Consider the following 18,278-nt stretch of genomic DNA (forward strand, 5'->3'; position numbering starts at 1 on the left):
TTATTGTCTATGGGCAACACTTGCAGCCAATCACAGACACCTGTCTAGCCTAGAAATCTAGACGCACCCTAGCGGCAGCACTGCGAACGGTGAGTGCCCAGACCCTACATTTTAATGTGGGTCTGGCTCGTCAGGCTAACACCTGTCTGATTTCCAGTCAGAGTCACGTGCTCCTCCATTGGCCTCCAGTGATTGTTGCCCCCACCAAGATGGCGTCGCTATTTACGTACGTGCTGGAGCCCAATGCAGTATCTAGCTTTCTATTATCTATGGGTTTGCTGGCCTGTTCTTCAGTACGTTTTGTTTGGCAGTTCACAAACAGAGTGCATTACCTCCACCATCTGCTGGACTGAGGTGTAATGGCAAGTGTACCCTGTAGCCTCGTTCTGGCCGCCGGGTGAATGAGGTGAATTGAGAACCTTTGGAGCATCATCAAGCAAAATATCTATGAGGATGGGAGGCAGTTCACATCCAAGCAGCAGCTCTGGGAGGCTATTTTTGACTTGTGTGATCCAATCAGGACACACTTTTAGTGTCTTGGCAGAGGACATCTTTCCTCTGAAAATGTTCAGTTCATGATGCCATCTTAACAAGGTTCCCAAGGCCTTTGGGAATAAAAACAGCCCCACAATATCACAGCATTAGGCATGGGGAGGTTCATCTTGGACTTAAAGTTGATTTGACATGAAACTATACTCTCATTTCAGTGTAATAATCAAGGAACACCATGGTCGCTTCATGCAGTACCTGAAAATAGTCCCCGTAGGCTAACTTCCACCTAGGTTAAGCTGCAGCAGACAAATTGGTTAGTGACTGGATTATTACGCCTGAATGAGAGTATAGTTCTGTGTCAAATCAGACTAATCAAAAGAAAATCGCCACGTTTCATTTTCCGTTGGTCTTATTACACTTTCTAACTTGAGAGGAGACAAGTTTTAGGAAAATTACCGGAAATCTTAGTCACTTTTAAACGTGATGCTAGCAGGCGAGATGCTAATGGTCTAATCCGATTCAATGATCTATGCTAGGCTGGAGCTAAAAGTGGTATTGCCAGACTTAGAGAACGGCAGGATGAACTGGAGAAAGGTAACAATCAATTGTTTAACTCAAGGGGAGGTGGAAAATGAGTGTAATTCCCCAAATGGTGGAATATCCCTTTAAGAGCTGCCCACCAAAGCCTTTAACCTAAATGTGACTGATTTGTATGTGTGAAGCCCAGTACCCTCCAGAATAGAATTATTGCCACCTCTGCTAAAGTTGACTAAAACGGGTATTAAAAAGGTAAGAAAAATCCAGCCTTGAAGGGAAGCAAATTTATTTAGAGAAAAAGAAAAGTCTCAAAAAGAAATACATTTTTAACAAAAACACGCTGCTCACAATTATTGGCGCCCCTGCTTATCTTAAGCCTCCCTTTGCTTGTAATATTTCCTATAACACCCCATGAAGTTGGAGAATACAAAGCAAGGGATTTAAGATCATTCGTCTTTGCAAAATCTCTCCAGATCGTCCAGATTCCTAGGTCTAAACTTGCATTCTCCTCTTTGACTCACCCCACTGTTTATTTAGATCAGGGGACAGAGATGGCATGGCCAAAGCTTGAGTTTGTGTTCAGTAAACCATTTTTGTTTTGATCTGGATGTTTGTTTTGGTTCATTGACCTGATGAATGATCCAATCAGGACACACTTTTAGTGTCTTGGCAGAGACTGACATCTTTCCTCTGAAAATGTTCAGGTTTTTTCGGGGGTTCATGATGCCATGCACCTTAACAAGGTTCCCAAGGCCTTTGGGAATAAAAACAGCCCCACAATATCACAGCCCCTCCACCACAATTCTCATTAGGCATGGGCTTCCTTTCAGTATAGTCATTCATCTATGTAGGCCTCCGCCAAAGCCACTTAAAGAGTTTCTTGCCAAAGAGTGCCGTTTTAATTTAATCTGACTGGACCACACTTCCAGACAAAGTCACTGTATATTCAGTAACTCCTGCCGTTTACATTTGTAATTAAATGACTGGAAAGGCTTTTACCTGGCATGCCCTTTGAATAACCTATTAGGAGTGAGGTCACTTTTGAAGATTTTTTGTGGAACTTGGTGACCCGAAGATGATACCTTTTTCTGTAACTCAAACAGTGGTTCTTATGGAATCCATGTGCGTGGGAGCAAGATAACCATGGGTCTTTGTCCAAGCATGTTTGTCACATTTCCAGTTGATAAGAACCTTTTAATTATTGTCTTAACTGTAAATATGGGAATTTTCAACAAAGTGTTTTTTATAGCCATTCCCTGATTTACAAATATTTCTTTCTTTATGAGATTTTCCTTTTTCTCAGAATAAATTTGGAGGGTACTGTAGATGAATTACCAATTGGACAGCAGTTCAGGAGTGCTGAACATTTTTCATTTCAATATGTGAGATAATAAAGCTGACCAAATGGTTTTCATCATATCATTTCCATATCTTGGTCATGGCCAAATCAGACCAAATGACTTAAAGACTCACACATTACGGTCTACAAAGAAAAAAATAACAGCATCCTATAAGTATACTTTTTGCTTAGCCCATATGCCTATTCCACATTAGTTATTCAGGGCTCATAATGATTGTGCTTTGTTTACCTTTGCTTGGCAGACACTTTTATCCAACACATTTATAATAACATTAGTAAAAAGGCCATGTGGGCAGCACGTGTAAACTTTGGATTTACATCATCTAACTAACAAAAATCCAGGTCAGTTCAGAAACACTTGTCCTGCTTTTGTTGTGGGAGATGCCTCAGGTTGGGGTCTATGGAATTACTTAGATTACTTAGTTCCCATAACCTACGCTTTCTTCTAATTCTTCTCCCACTTTAGGAAATGCCACTATGAAGCTTATGAAAGGCTTACAAAAAGTTTGGAAAAGCCATATCCTACCATTGATCAGAAACGATCCGATAGACTCAAATCATGTGTGTAGATGTCATGACCTTAACTCACTCTCATTCAGAGTAGAAGACCGATTCAAACATTCAGTGCATGTATTGGGCAGCACTGTCTATAATCCATGGATTAATGTGGTTCTAGGCTTCTATCTATAATTAAGGCTGGGTGAACCAGCCAATTTCTTTTTCACCCCGCAGATCAGTCTGGAAACCTATGCATCTTTTTCTGCTGCTTCTGTTACAATTTTGCCGGGACCAATCACAAGCTGGCTTATCCACCTGGCGCACTATTGGCAGGTTTAAAACGATGACGATAGTGGGAGAGCCTGGAGTTTTCGCATCGCTCTGCAAACGTCACCCGGTTCGTTGGTCAGATTGGTGAATGACTACGCAATTGGATAGTCATTTGAACTATGCCTGTTGATCAAGCCTCTTGTACAGTAGAAAATACATAGCGGACTCCACAGACCAATGTTGAATCTTAAAAGATTGAGCTTGGTCTGGTGAAAGCCAGACTATCTATAATTACCTTTTTGTCATAAGATAACACTGGCCCCATGTCTTTTCTATATCACAGCTAGTGGCTAAATTAGAACAGCAAGCTGTGGGATAGCTGTGTACTTAAGACATGGAGATAATTGTTTTGCTGTGACAAAGCAATCAAGATGTATTTTTAGACTTTTAGATTTCATTCACAAGGATTAAAAAAAATATTGCATTAACCATGTAAGAATTAAGGTTGCCCATCACACACAAAGCCTACAGTCAGATATCTGATAACATCTTAATTTCTTAACAGCCATATTTTATGTCCTATTTTTTTGATCTGGTGACTTAACATGTGCTTAGAACATTATCACAAAACTACCAGCACAATGCCAACTGCACTTCGAGGAAGCATCTTGAAAATAGCCTACCACTACCGCAAAAAAGCTGCTCCAGAATTCATTTGGTACTGGAGTAAGATCACCTCCTCACACAAGTGTCTCTGTATGGATGTTTAGGTATGCACCAGGCGTGATCACATTTACAATTATTAATTTTAGCAGATGCTTTTATCCAAAGCGACTTAGTGTGAATTATATTACAAGGCCATTGTCCCTGCAGCAAGTTCTGGTTAAGTGCCTTGCTCAAGGGCACAACGGTGGAAGCCGGAATTGAACCCACAACTTTTCAGGCTACTGCATGGCATGCTAGCCCAGCTTCTTAACTACTACGCTTCCACCTACTGTGTGATTACTGTGTGCACACATCCCCAAACAAATGGTACCAAAGGGGAAAATAAGTGCAGGTGTCAAATACATTGTCAATGACACTGGCCTGAAACATAAATGCTTTTAACAAAGATGGAATGCAAGTCTGAAAGTAGAACAAGAGCATTGGCAAAACTGAAAGTAGGACAGGATGCATTACCAGTATGTGTTAAAAGAATATTTATTATACTTTAATATTTATTATACTTGATTTGGCCAGACACAGGCAACTCAGAACACACACATAGAGGAAGTATCAGCCCGTCTTGAGCCTTAGCTAGTCTAGCCCACCACTACCGTTTCTTCATCGGGGAACTCGTAATAAGGGACCTCCAGGTTGAGGGGAGCAGGTCCCTTGCGAATGCGGCCAGAAGCGTCATAGTGGGAGCCATGGCAAGGACAGTAGTAGCCACCAAACTCTCCGGCATTGGCGATTGGCACGCAGCCCAGGTGGGTGCAGACTCCGAGAACGATGACCCATTTAGGATTTTGGACGCGGTCTTTGTCATGCTGAGGGTCGCGGAGCTGAGACAAGTCCACGGCAGTCTCGATGTCGATCTCCTTGTCAGTGCGGTGGCGCACGAACAGGGGCTTCCCGCGCCACTTGAAGGTCATGTTCTTGCCCTCAGGTATGTCGCCCAGCTTCACCTCAATCTTGGACAAGGCCAGCACGTCGGCCGAAGCACTCATGGAGGAAACGAACTGAGTCACCACTGTCTTGGCTGCGTAGACACTCACGACAACAGTGGCGCCGGTCATCATGTAGGAGAAGGTCCGCCTGGCTTCGCTGCTCTCCCGCGAGGACTTGTGAGGGTCCATCACCTCTGGCCGCCGATAATCTGAGAAGTCTGGAATCTTGATGTCTGTGTGGGCATATCGGACTCCAGCGCAACCTTTTAAAAGCCATAGACATTTGATAAATACAAAAAATCCACACAAATCAATCTGCAAAGCAAATCAACCGTACAGTTCCTTTGTCATCATAACAGCAAAATTTAAAGCAAGTAAGCGTAATCTACAAGATACATGCTCTGCAGAACAAAACCTAGGCCTAATACAATTCCTTAAAATCATTAAAGCTGATGGTAATGACGGATACATATAGTCACAACATGTAAACAGAACAATGTTTGAGTTATTTTGTCACTTTTGGTAGATAGGCTAGTTGGAACTGTCAACTTCAATGAGCTAAGCTATGCTAATGGTGGGTGTTTAACAATCTTTGCTTCAGACTGAGTTACTGCACACAGAGAGACGAGAAGGGTATGTAACATCTTATTTAACTCTGGGGGAGATGGTGAATAGCTAATTTCCCAAAAATGTTTCCTTTAATTGATGAGACCACCTTCCCAGTTTTATTTAATTTATATAGATCTTCCTACCGAATTCACATCTTCAACATCTACCGGACTCATGCAGTATATCAGACCAACACTACACATCTTCTATGCAGCTATGTGAACGGAATCCAAAGCCACATCCAAGCACTTCCAACTTTTTTTTTTTTTTAACCAGGGGTAGACAGTTTACAAATCAGTCTCATGCCATGGGTTATACACCACATCTACATTTAGTTTAGTACCTATATGTATGTAGCCATAATGAACAATGCAGTTGAATAGCATTTATTTTAGCCGTAACGTTACCCTTGCCATGACGTTGTTATCGCACTTTAACAAGGTCGGTGATATTAGCCAAAGATTTCTAATAACATAATTTAACGTAACATTAATGTTATACAACAGGTCACTTTGTGTCCACAGAAACTTCTCAGTCTATCAACTAGACCAAAAGTACAAATATACTGCGTTATTTATCAGTTACCTAACTTAATTTGCTAACAGCTAGCCAAGGTGGGGTAACCATAACGTTAATCGTAACTAACCCATACCGTTGACGTATGAAGGCCTCGTCTTGGAGTCAAGGGTTTTCTTCGCATTTTCAGTTTTGTTAAAAGTTCCTGCTGTTAAAGCTTTTAATGTCCCGTTTACAGCAACGTTTGTCGCCTGAAAGTGTGGGGCCAGAGCCCCAGAACGAGAAGCTAGGGACATCATTTTGCCCGAGCGACCGACCTTCATAGAGAGCTTACGTTCTACTCCGTCACAGACTATACTGCGGGAGGAGCTACACATATAGATAACCAAGGAGTGCCTGCCTGGGAAATGCAATCTTCCTTAACCTTGAGTGAATTCAAAACGAACATAGCCTTAATAATCTTTGAATTTACACATATATATTCCAGATATATATTCAATATTTTCTTAACTTGTCTTCCTAAAACGACATTTTGACGAGTTTCTTGCAGGCAAATTGACTGGCCGGAGTCACAAAAATGACGTCAGTGGTCCTGATGGGTCCTCTGTCAGTAGGATTTTGGACAAAATTGTAAACAAGATTCGCTGCACGCAATTAGTATGCAGGATGGTAACATGAAAAGATGATGAGAGTTCTTCGTCGAAAAATCGTTGTTCTTGTTGTAGCTGCATATGTTGCATTTTCATTGTATGCGGCATATAATGTATTCTTCAGTAAGAGAATTATGTCTCGCGTCCACAGAGTGGTGAAAAAGGGGTCTGCTGGTGGTGGTGGTAGGTTTCAGATCATGCAAATACTGTACAGTCAGCCAACGTTAGCTTGCTTTCCAATGTAGGTTAATGAGGAAAATATATCTAATACTTATTTCTGCAATTAATTTGACTGAGTAGCTAATGGATGTTATTATTACGGAGAAGTTAATTATAGCCAGGACGCACTGTTTCATGTAATATGGTTCACTACATTGACTTTGATAATAAGTAGCCCATATGTTAACAGCGTGTGTTTGTAAACATGCATACCCATTGATCGATTGGGGAGTGTTAAGATACATTAAGAAATTACATATTTATATATATATTTGCGTATAGGCGATGCGAAAATTGACCCCAAGCATGCACAGAATCCATCCACAGTGGAAAAGGAGTGGAACCCTTGGGAAGAAGACGATTTGGCGGAAGAAATCAACATCCAGCATAAACGAGATACTTTCAAGGAGCATTTAGACTTAATTGCCAAAAGCAGACCCAAGAGATACAAAGTACAGATCTGGGGCAAAGCGGCCATAGGTAATTTCGCCTTTTACCTCCAACATGGATGAAATTAATCAAAGCATAGTCAAGCAATGCACTATACTGTCCAGCCCAACTTCTAATTGGTTTCATGTGTTCTGATTGGATGATCACAGTCTGCCTACTGATGATTAAAGTTCTCCAGAAAAACATTAGTTGCAATACCAATGGGAACGTGCCCAAACAACAATACTCCGGCACACTGCCCAGCAACATTGTTCAAGAAGTTGCCTTGTGCATCATCAGCTTTGTTGAATAGGCTACTTGGTATGAATGTTGTTAAATTGGAGTTGGTATTCATATGCTTAGACATGTTTGATCCCATTGTTTATCCCGTTGCACTTTTGAAAATGAAAATGTGTTTTCTGTCACAGGCCTCTATTTATGGGAGCATATACTAGAGGGTCCTCTGAATCCCACTGACAAAACAGGCCAGTGGAGAGAGGGGGAGATCCAGTCAGGCAAAATCAATTTCAGGTATTTATAAACAGATTGCTGCTTACACACCACACCAGATTATTGCTTCCACCAAGATGTGCTTTTCAAAGCGTTCTCATTGCCTGCTTCACATATTAACATGTGGCAGCACAACTCACCAGAGGCTTAAAGTGCTAAAGTGATATTTCTTTTATTGATAGCATAGCCAGCTGAGCTTACACTGTGTCATTAAAAAATGTAAGTACTAAAATTATGTTTCTGTTCTACTTGTCACTTTGTGTCACAGCTTTTATACAGGCCCTGCTGTGGTTCAGGGGCACATTCCTGTTGACACAGACAGTGTGGTGCTGGTTTTAAATGGGCGCGAGCAGCAGAAGATCTCCTACTCCACACAGTGGTTGCAGCACACACAGGCTCTGGTACAGGCTCACACCCTGACCCATGTGGCTGTAATCCTGCTGGGAAGCGAGCAGTGCACCAATGACTGGATCAGCCCGTACCTCAGACGCCATGGCGGCTTCATCGATGTGCTGTTCCTGGTGTACGACAGCCCGTGGGTCAACGATAAGGACGTCTTTCAGTGGCCCCTTGGAGTGGCTACGTAAGAGCCCTTTGCTCTTCTATGTCCATGCTGTCTAGATACTGTATACTCTGCCGTTTCAGACATTTGGACATCACATGATTTAGCACAAGGCCTGAATAGCCATGTTCATTAACCTCAGACACATTTTCTGAATGTTGATAATTGAGTCTTACTATTACAAAGTGCTGTCTTGCTCACCTCTGCACATATGTCCTCATGCCTATAATGATGTGCGTTATTATTACTAACTTGCATTTATATTTAATACTGAAAACTGTTGTCAGTCACTATGGTAGAATAATATTATTCAAAATTGCACAGACTTTTGTCATGTCATGAGTAGACCTTTGTCATGTTATTAGCCAAATAGCTTATCATTATGATGGTATCAATTAATGTAGCCTCTGACTTTGCTCTGTGTTTTAGGTACAGACACTTCCCTGTCATTATGCCAAGTGCGCAACTGGTGAGCACAACTAGGCCTTACCTCTGCAATTTTCTGGGAACAGTCTACAAGAACTCTTCACGAGAGGCCCTTATGACCACCCTGAAACAGGAGAACCTTGAGAAGGAGTGCATCACCAATGCCCGGGAGAAGTATGCCTCAGATTGCTTAAGCATTTGTAGGGTCTACATTTGTGCATTTAGTTATACACAGAGGTCTTGGGTTGTGTTTTGCATAGCATTGACATACAGCTTGGTTTAAGTCAAAGTTGGCTCTGATATTATTTACATTTAAGTGCATAGCGTATTCTTATCACGACGCAAAACATATACCTATCTTACACTTACCATTACACCACATGCCATTACATCTTACAGTTTTTCGCCATGCCCTTCTCTTTCATGACACAAAGCGCCCAGGGGTGTGGCAATTAAGACCTAAGCTGTGGCGCATTATCTAAAAATGGCCATCTTACACCATCTAAAAAGCATTACGCCACTGACCAAGAAAAACCTGGTCTGTAGCGAAAGGCACATATGAAGCACAGCTGAGGCTGGAATTTCTGTCATTTTGCTTTAATACTAAAATATTACTTTGCAAAGTCTCTGTGTGACCTCCTTTTTCTCTCCTATGTCTACCCTGTGCCCTTTGCTTGTCTTCCTTGTTAGGTGGTTGCCCCAGGAGACGGCGGAGTCCCTCCGTCAGTACCAGTCCGCACTGGCGCAGAGTGAGCTCACCCTTTGCCCCGTGGGCGTGAACGCCGAGTGCTACCGCATCTACGAGGCCTGCGCGTCCGGCTCGCTGCCCGTGGTGGAGGACGTCCAGACCAAAGGCAGGTGCACGGAGGGACACGGCTCCCCGCTCCGGCTTCTCAAGGACGCCGGCGCACCATTCATCTTTGTGAAGGACTGGAAGGAGCTGCCGGCCATCCTGCAGAAGGAGCGGGCCATGAGCCAGGCCCAGAGGGAGGAGAGGAGGAGGAGGCTGCTGGAGTGGTACAGCGGCTTCAGGCAGCAGATGAAGGAGCGCTTCACCGAAGTTCTGGAGGAGGCCTTCTTTAAAGTCAGCTGAGCAGCTAGGGGGCGCTGTAGGGAAGGACTGGTGACTGGTCAGCTTGGGAGAGAGCGAGGGAGGGTAATTGGGGAATCTGTCATTTTGTCAATTTGATTCCATTGCATGCCAAGCACTAAAATATTACGTACATGTCATTTATTACTTTTAGCAGTAGTGTATTAAACATATTCTTAATGACTCAATGATACAGCTGCTGCAAACCATACTGTTTTTGTAAAGCTTCAATAGCTGACATTGTCTTCTGACAGATGTCACCAAAATACATGGTCTGTTTCTAAAAATTCACAATTGTAAATCCAACCAGGAAACTTCCACAGAAACTGTATGGGTGTGTGTATTGCACACTAAATGGAACGCTGTACCTGTTTGGGAAAATCTTATACGTACTGGTAATGTGATATTACCATGCCAAACAACAAAACACAACCATCTGACTTTAGCCAGCCAGAGAAACAGAAAAAAATATCCCTTATATATAAGTAGCATTTTATGAAAAAAATATTTTCCCAAGGATTACTCCACATGGCTTGCATGATTTGTTTATATAACCCTTTTCAGGTCAGCGTACTGCACCCACCGCTGTTACATGTTGCATTGTCCATCAACACTATACAGATTAACACTGACAGCGCAAGCAAGGAATAATAAGCACCTTTCAGTATACTCAGTATTGGCAAATAGTCAAACGGTACTCTATTTAGTGCTTAGTATGTTACTGAACAGGGGTAGACACTACTGTAAATGTTTTTTTTGTATTTTTTAATTATGGTTTTGTTATCAGTTTAAAGTAGTTGTATTGGTGTTCATATTCATGGCAAGAGTCCTGTTTTTCTTCTAAATAAAAACTATAGTGATTAAGTAAGTGTGTGATAGGGAGTGGTTAACACTACATTAAATTAATTTTAATCTTTTGTGTGTCGTCTTTGATAGGGTAAAGCATGGTTAACACTACATTAAATTAATTTTAATATTTTGAGAAATAGTGCTATCGTCTTTGACATGCTAAGGCGGTCATCAACAAAGTAAAGCATGATTCATTAATTCATTGATTCATTTTGAAATGTGTCAGTCAGACATTAATTCAAATCAATGTTTTTATTATTATTATTTATTTGCCTTCATGTGCCAAGTTTTTAAGCAAATCCTGTGTTTGGAATTGTTGTGTAGCTGTAGCAGAGAGAAATGACAACCACATTAAATTATTATTTTTTAATAATTGATAACTTATGTTTTTCTCTTGATTTGTTAATGAGAAAGAATGATGTCTGCATTGACTTGTTCTGCAGTCCTGTACGAGGTCACAGTAGAGACTCTTCATCTCTGTGATTTCTCTTGGGTGGAATGATTTATCCTACCCAATGCTCTTTCTCTAGTGATAGTTTTGGGATCTTCAAAAAGCCTTTAAAGACTTATCCATTTACTTTGTTTCTAATTACTTAATTTTCCTTATAGAGTAGTGGTTTGTATGTTTATGATTATTGTTATTATTTTGTTCATTTTATTTAGTCTATCAATAATATTGGTAGTTTTTGTTGCTGGCCATTTGACTTAACTATAATTTTAATATTTATGTAATGTGTATTAGTGTAAGGTGCGTTGGACAAACGTGTCTGCTAAGAACCATAAGTATAACATATTCTCTGTTCAAAGACCTTGAGCAACAAGATGCATGCGTGGGATTTACTTTAAATTCTGAAACCACATAAATGTGTGGACAATACAGCAAGTGCTAGAAACTCTGCATGTCATTTCTTGTGGTAGTTTCAGTCATTTTGGACTGAGCCACGAAATTGATCAACACTGAAATAGATTAGGGGCTGTATTTTGCACACTGGCGCAAGGCGTAAAACTCGTTTTCCACCTGTGCAAAGTTTAATTCGGTATTTTGCACGTTTATTTTTTAAACAATGCGCCCAGGGGTGTGGCAATTAACAACCTAGGGAGTGGCCTGGCGCATTGTCTAAAAATCGCTATTGTACACCTGGTCAGAAGTCTTTGGCAAGCTGTTTATATGTTATTTTAAGAGCTCATTGTCAACAGTCATATTGGCAAGTGCACCCATCATCCTTCTATCATTCATGAACGCACACCAGCGCACGTCCATGCAAAACATTACAAATTGCACGATTACAATGGGAAACATAATTGGAATAAAGATATTACAAAATACTGTAGGCCTACATCTCATGATGAGTAGTTATTCACCATCATTTGCAAATTGGTTAAAAGGTTAAAAGTGATTAGGGGAAAGGCGAGAGACACATATGGAGCACAGCTGAAGACGCACTGTCACGAGATATATGCAACTCCTCTGCAGGATAAATGTTGTTTTGTTCGGTCATTTGAGCAATATTTGGGTAAGTGTTGCTTTTTCCAGCCTATGTTAATGTTTTCGATGGTAACCCATTGTCAGTCAATTCACAGGTTTCCGTTTACCAACAAAAGATGCGCGAGCAGCCGTGGAGCAGAAGAAGCTAGGTGGCCGTCCACAACTTTATAAACTTAACCTAAATAGTCGGCTGCTGTAAGCTACAATCGGATTTTTGTATACCCCTGTTGTCTCAATGATAATAACATCTCATTTCAGACTATATTTCAAAGTTTGCCGTTCATTTGCATTATTAATACAACATCGTATTTTGTAATTTTTGGCGAAGACATGCATTCAGTTCGATATATTGAACATATTTAACATTCTCTAACCATCGTGATTTCGAATTGGTGCAGTTTTCAGCACAAAAAACTCATTTTATTCTGACGTTGCATAGAAATCCATGTATAGTGAAAGTAACTGCATATAACTGTCTTGTCATTGACTAACATCTTGGTGAAGTTAGTTTCACTTTGCCAATGAGTTCAAATAATAGACGAGTGCAAATGCGTAAAGGCTATGCTAGGTTTTAGTAAACATGGTTTAGTGGAATGACTATTCCATATGGTCTAGCAAGCAGCCTCAAATGCGCTGTTGAATGTCAAAATACCGATGCATTTATTTGACATCGCAATTGCGCCATTAAAGGGAAGGACAGATGTCATTGTCATTGGTTTAAATGATGTTACGCCCCAAACACACCCATATGACTGATTAAAACCCCTAGGAACACCTTGTTGCGCCATGCGCTCGACGTTTGATAACGAAACCCCTCCCAATGTTGACTGGACATCCTACTAAATTTGAATAAGCTTTTGACTAGTGACTATGCGCTTTAGAATGTCATGATAGGGCCCTAGAAATCCAAACCAATGCGGTTAAGTGCTGTGACTGTTCAAACGTGACCACTAGGTGTCACCAATGCACTTTTTCCATTGTGGTTGTAGCGCGGCCGAAGTCCTACTTTGCATAGCAGGAATCTGGTCATAGTGCAGTCATGTGAAAAGTTTACAATGTATCACTCGGTACACTACACCATATAGGCTAGTTAATGCTCACCTGATGACCAAAGTTATCTGAAGTAGATAGGCTATTGATTGAAAAAGACTAGGCTACTTGCACACACATGATATCATACTTACATAATAAGTCTGATTTATTTTTTATTCAAACTGGCTGTTCAAAGTTGACAGTTAGTCATCAGTATCTGGAACCAAAAAAGAGAGCCATAGCCCAGCCTACTTTTGCCAACTATTTGCTTTTTAATGTCCAGGGTTAATGAACGGTTAGATAATTGAATCGACAAAAATACAATGACCTAAGCCTACCGCAAAGTGCCTTGAATGGGCAGCAAGAGGGGAAGTATTTCTAGGAGACCCCTTTGAGAATTTCATTGAAAAACCTATTCAGAACGACTGGTGAGAGAAGTTGTCAATCCATTCCATGTTTCCGCCGAGTGCCTCTCCAATCCCTCCCATTTCCAGGGACAATCCGACAGCTGCGCTGCAGACCGACTGAGCAACAACGGCGAAAGACGGGAAGTGTGGGACGGGGCAGCGGTTTTCAGCACGGGAGGAAATGTTAGACTCGCCACAGTCGTTAATCGCTACAGTGGTACGACATAGTACACAATGAATGTTGCGCCTATGCGTCATTTTCCCTTCCACGAAGAACTCTTCTGACTTCTAAAAGGACTAGTTGGCTGATTGGCGATCGAGTGTACAGTGCGTTGTGCCATTTGGAAATTCATTGGCTGGCTCGTTCAGTGTGCTGCTGTTGCTTGCAGGCGGCTGCTGTTCCTCTCCGTGATTTCATTGATAACAGATTTCTGGGGGCTCGGGGAGTGCAGACGGCTTCATCTAACGTGGCTTGAAAACAATGGACTTCAGTAGCAATCGGGGCTGTTGATTTTAGTCTCAAAATAGTGAGACAAACACGAACTTCTTTTTTATTCATGTAGCCACTTTTCAACGGGTGGGATGCAACGCTTGTTCTAGGCGGACAGCAGGACGAATTGTTGGCAAGTTTTGAACTCCAGTTAACTAGCTGCTCCTTTGGCAGTCACTAGAACTTTAAAATGTCTAATACTCCGAAGTTCAAGAAAGATAAAGAAATAATCGCGGAATACGAGAGTCAAGTCAAAGGTAAGATACAATTTATAAAATTTGAAACCATTACACGTCACGAAGAATCCAGAAACCTCATATATTTTTCTAACGTTAAATACATTTGATTAAGCAAGAACCGAAGAGAACACATGTTATCAGGCTATTCTGCCTCATATTTATGCAAAATGTCTCACATTTCTCAAATCAAACTAGCTTCCATCTGGTATTTTCTGGGCTGTGCAGTCGTGCCCTTTGGGGACATTTCAAACATCCTCAGAGGCGCAGTGTCTGTATTTTCAGCAGTGTATGGCGGAACCCAATATATTTGTAGAGTTGATTTTTCGTGAATTGACAGCCCCAGCCTGACTGAACGTAGTTTAAATGACCATTCTGCTGGACCTATAATGCCTAAAGCGTTCATGTACTAACTCCTATTGAAATATCTTTGAAAAGTAAAAGGCTTCCTAGTCACTGGATAGCCTAGGCGGGTAGCCTGTGTGGCCAGCCAACAAGACGGAATGAAATGTTGCAAAGTTCCTGCTGATGGCAAGACACTGTAAACGCTTAAAGGTTTTCCTAACTTCCCCACTGATCCTTTCATTCCTTCTGCAGTTTCTCTCTCGCGCTATTTCTCCCTTCCCCCATTCGCTTTCTTATTTTAACCTTTTCATTCCTGAAGTCAGCATAGAAAATCAGCCATTGCTGGTCTGATATAACTAGTGGGGGTTGATTTTGGTGTCCAGGAACACCGTCCTCAATGGATTGTGGCAGTTTGAAATACTGCCTTGTGTGCATGCTAAGAGAGGGAGAGTTGATCTTGTGGATGCTTGGACTGAGGCCTCCATTTGACAGGAATGTGCAGACCCCCTCCCTAGCGATGACTCAGGCCTTTAATAGTACTATGATGCACGGTCACACAGTCATTGTAGGGACGGGTGGAAACTTCTTGTCCGAGTTCAGGGAGAGGAAAAGGCATGGTAGTAATAATAATACGATGACACTGTTGTTGAGATCAACAGTCGTGGTCACCACAGCAAATTCTGGCAAGTGCTGTGCCTGTTCCTGTATATGTATAACTTGACCCTCACTAAGTTTGAGTCATGCTTCGCTTAGCAGGACAGTCTATTCTGGACCAGTCTATGGTTTGAACAGGTGAGCATTTTTTTTATGTATTTAAATACAGGGCTGTATATTTGAGCGAGGATGTCTAGTGTCTAGCGGTCAGCGCACAGCCCACGAGTGGAACATTCATTCTCTTCTGCTTGTCAGCATGCGGAGCTGTTTCAAACTGTTCCCCATGAACTGTGATAGCTACCACGGTGACCACACACTAGTAACTAAACACCAAGGAGGAAATGAATTGAATACCATCCTGCATCATCATCTTTACCAGACTCCCAGTGACCTACTCCTTGTCTTGCTGTCCTCTTTCAAGTGTAAATGGATATAAGATTCTTGAGAGCCAGGGAATAATAGTTGGGGAATGATGCTTCTGTGTACAGTGTTAGTATCTGCTGCTATATCGGTGAAGAAGAAAGCCGACTGGTTATCGCCTGCCCCAGACCCGTGAGTGCTCTTGTGGCAGATGGTTCTGAATGAGGCGAGCTGACGGGTGGTGCCATGAAGACACCTGGGATTAGTGCAGCTAAATGGTGGTGTGTAAGGCAATGGGATTAAAGGTTGAGTAATCTGGATGTCAGGTATTGATGACCTCGAGGTCACCAGCCTCCTAGCCCCAATACTCTGGCAAGAGGCTGGAAACCTTTTTAATGAGCTTACATGTTGCAGGGCCATGTATGTATATGCGTGTAGGTGATTTATGATGGCCATAAATAATGTTTGTTTGTTTGTTTTGGTGTGTGTGTGTGTGTGTGTGTGTGTGTGTGTGGTGAGATGGAGACATTGAGGCAGCCAGTGTCTTCAAACAGGGTCTCCCACTCATGAGAAAGCATTGTTATGAGCCCGCTTGTTTGTATGGAAAGGCATGGCATGACTTTTGGCTCCTCGCCAGTGTCTAACGTTGGCTACATGGTGCCACTGTGTAGCGTCTCCCAAACGTCCCACCAGCAGTGCAGGCAGCCAGTTTACTTTTAAATGCAAAACACGCTTTCTAGTTGTGGTTCTCACCTAGATGAGTCCGAATCACTGGCTGGGATTCAAGCGTCAGTATCGATTGCAATGAGAGGAGCACAGCAAGCAGGAGCTAAGACGAGAGAAAGGGTGAGAGAGACTCACGTGGGGTAAGACTGAGATCGAAGGGACACTTTTGACTTTTGAGAGTCCTTAGGAGTCCTATGATAGAGAGGGTATTGTAATCGGATTCGCCTGTATGTCTGTCTGTATATCTATGGGTTTGCTCACCTCACTTAACAAGTGACGGTGGAAATGTTTCTACAAAGAAGACTGTAAGCACATCTCAGTCGTCCTCTGTGGTCATCTGGGTCCTGCATAGAATGTGAATGCTGGAATTTGGTTTCACCTCAGTTGCTCCTCTGTGTCAGTTACGGCTCCTACACACAGTTGCGTGCGTTGCAGTGCTGGAGACGCATCCCATTCACTTTACATGGGCTCACGTCACCCGTTGCCGAACTGAATTGTGGGTCCGTTGCGTCGCGTTTCTCCCGTAGCTCGCGTTGAGAAGTTCAGCTGTTGCTGCACGGACAGACGGCACCGGTCAATCAAATTACGGTTATACTTTAAGTAATTTGCATAGCTACCATCAGGAACACCCACTGGCATGCGTTGACGGAACGCAACTGTGTGTAGAAGCCGTAATTATGGCATTAAAAAGCCTGCGTTAGTGTGACCGTTAGGCAGAGTGAGAGGTAGAGCCTGTGTTAGGGCAGAGGGAGAGGTAGACCGTTAGTGTGACCAAAGGCAGGGAGAGGTAGAGCCTGCGTTAGTGTGACCGTTAGGCAGAGTGAGAGGTAGAGCCTGCGTTAGTGTGACCGTTAGGCAGAGTGAGAGGTAGAGTCTGCGTTAGTGTGACCGTTAGGCAGAGTGAGAGGCAGAGTCTGCGACGGAGAGGATTCTGCAGGCGGAGATGGCTGTGCTCCCCCGAGGCTCTCTGGTCTTCCGCGAGTGTAAAGATGCCGGTGCTCTTGGATGTGTGATTTGGACCAGGGCCAGTGTCAGAACCCCCACCCCCTCCTGTGTCTGCGCGTCTGCTTCGGCCTCCTCAGCAAACCCTGGTGCCTGCTCCACCACTCAGTCCCGCTCACGCACCATCTCTGGGATTCCTCCACACAGACAGGCACTCGTGCAGCAGCAGCAGCTCTCTCTCTCTCTCTCTCTCTCTCTCTCTCTCTCTCTCTCTCTAGTGGGCTCTGTGCCATCTCTCCCGCTACACTTTCCCCTGGTCTTGCTGTCTCTGTTCAACCTCTTTCTCTCTGACTCTCTCTGTCTTCCCTTCTCTCTCAAACTTGCTGTTTGTCTCTATTTCTCTTCTCTCTGTTGGTCTTACATTTTGTAGAAGGTCTTTTAAAGGACAATTCCGGTCTAAGAACAACCCAGGAACTACTTTTGGATAATAACTAAGATAACTAGATGTACTGCAGAGCGGTACAAAATATGACCGCCGCCCAGTCCAGCACATGGTTTCCACAAAAATAAGTCACGCTGAAAGGCATATATGATTCTAACTGTCTCATTGAATTGCATTATGCACACTCAATTCTCACTGGTATCTGCTAGATAACAAGTACCAAAACATGATTAGTTCTTAGATTTCACATGTAAAATACATTTTATACAACCCCACCCCCATCTTGCCTGTTCATAATTCTGAGAAATTCTTGAATTGTGTGCATGTGTGCGTGTACATGTTTATGTTTATGTGTGTGTGTGTGTGTGTGTGTGTGTGTGTGTGGGTGTGGGTGGGTGCATGTGCATGTGTGTTTGCCTGTTTATGTGTATGTGTATGAATGCGTATATATGTCTACTGTGTGAGTATGTGTCATACGTATGATTACTGTGA

General features: G+C 42.5%; 3 protein-coding genes across 4 annotated transcripts in view; 2 read left to right on the top strand and 1 right to left on the bottom strand.

Annotated features, from left to right (window-relative positions):
- Positions 1-4,339: 4,339 nt before the first annotated feature.
- On the bottom strand, positions 4,340-6,274 carry LOC125303561 (cytochrome b-c1 complex subunit Rieske, mitochondrial-like). The gene is made up of 2 exons (XM_048257368.1): positions 6,068-6,274; positions 4,340-5,069 (listed from the first exon to the last, which is right to left on the bottom strand). Exons 1-2 carry the CDS (start codon positions 6,252-6,254, stop codon positions 4,459-4,461), a joined length of 798 nt encoding a protein of 265 aa, XP_048113325.1. The 5' UTR covers positions 6,255-6,274; the 3' UTR covers positions 4,340-4,458.
- A 283-nt stretch (positions 6,275-6,557) lies between these two features.
- Positions 6,558-10,010, top strand: rxylt1 (ribitol xylosyltransferase 1). 2 transcript variants are annotated; one of them, XM_048257132.1, is made up of 6 exons: positions 6,558-6,764; positions 7,083-7,280; positions 7,658-7,760; positions 8,008-8,322; positions 8,731-8,901; positions 9,418-10,010. In XM_048257132.1, the coding sequence occupies exons 1-6, from the start codon at positions 6,614-6,616 to the stop codon at positions 9,818-9,820; spliced, it is 1,341 nt and encodes a 446-aa protein (XP_048113089.1). In that variant the 5' UTR covers positions 6,558-6,613; the 3' UTR covers positions 9,821-10,010. The 2 variants fall into 2 exon arrangements, with proteins under 2 accessions (XP_048113089.1, XP_048113091.1); XM_048257134.1 differs by lacking the exon at positions 6,558-6,764 and adding an exon at positions 7,400-7,550 and having other exon boundaries at positions 7,145-7,280.
- Positions 10,011-13,483: 3,473 nt separating this feature from the next.
- Positions 13,484-18,278, top strand: part of srgap1a (SLIT-ROBO Rho GTPase activating protein 1a) — a 127,172-nt gene continuing 122,377 nt past the window's right edge. The window contains exon 1 of the mRNA XM_048256159.1: positions 13,484-14,338. Coding sequence (XP_048112116.1) covers positions 14,272-14,338 — 67 coding nt within the window. The 5' untranslated portion in view covers positions 13,484-14,271. The remainder of the gene's footprint in view (positions 14,339-18,278) is intronic.

This window comes from Alosa alosa, chromosome 11, assembly GCF_017589495.1.
Source record: "Alosa alosa isolate M-15738 ecotype Scorff River chromosome 11, AALO_Geno_1.1, whole genome shotgun sequence".
In the NCBI taxonomy this organism is placed as follows: domain Eukaryota; kingdom Metazoa; phylum Chordata; class Actinopteri; order Clupeiformes; family Clupeidae; genus Alosa; species Alosa alosa.

Excerpts from the sequence above, each read along its gene's own strand:
- LOC125303561 (XM_048257368.1), bottom strand. The coding sequence starts at position 6,254 with ATGAAGGTCGGTCGCTCGGGCAAAATGATGTCCCTAGCTTCTCGTTCT. Across the intron at positions 5,070-6,067 it reads GAGGCCTTCATACGTCAACG|GTTGCGCTGGAGTCCGATAT; the intron begins GTATGGGTTAGT and ends GGCTTTTAAAAG.
- rxylt1 (XM_048257132.1), top strand. The coding sequence starts at position 6,614 with ATGATGAGAGTTCTTCGTCGAAAAATCGTTGTTCTTGTTGTAGCTGCA. Across the intron at positions 6,765-7,082 it reads GGGGTCTGCTGGTGGTGGTG|GCGATGCGAAAATTGACCCC; the intron begins GTAGGTTTCAGA and ends ATTTGCGTATAG. Across the intron at positions 7,281-7,657 it reads CTGGGGCAAAGCGGCCATAG|GCCTCTATTTATGGGAGCAT; the intron begins GTAATTTCGCCT and ends TTTCTGTCACAG.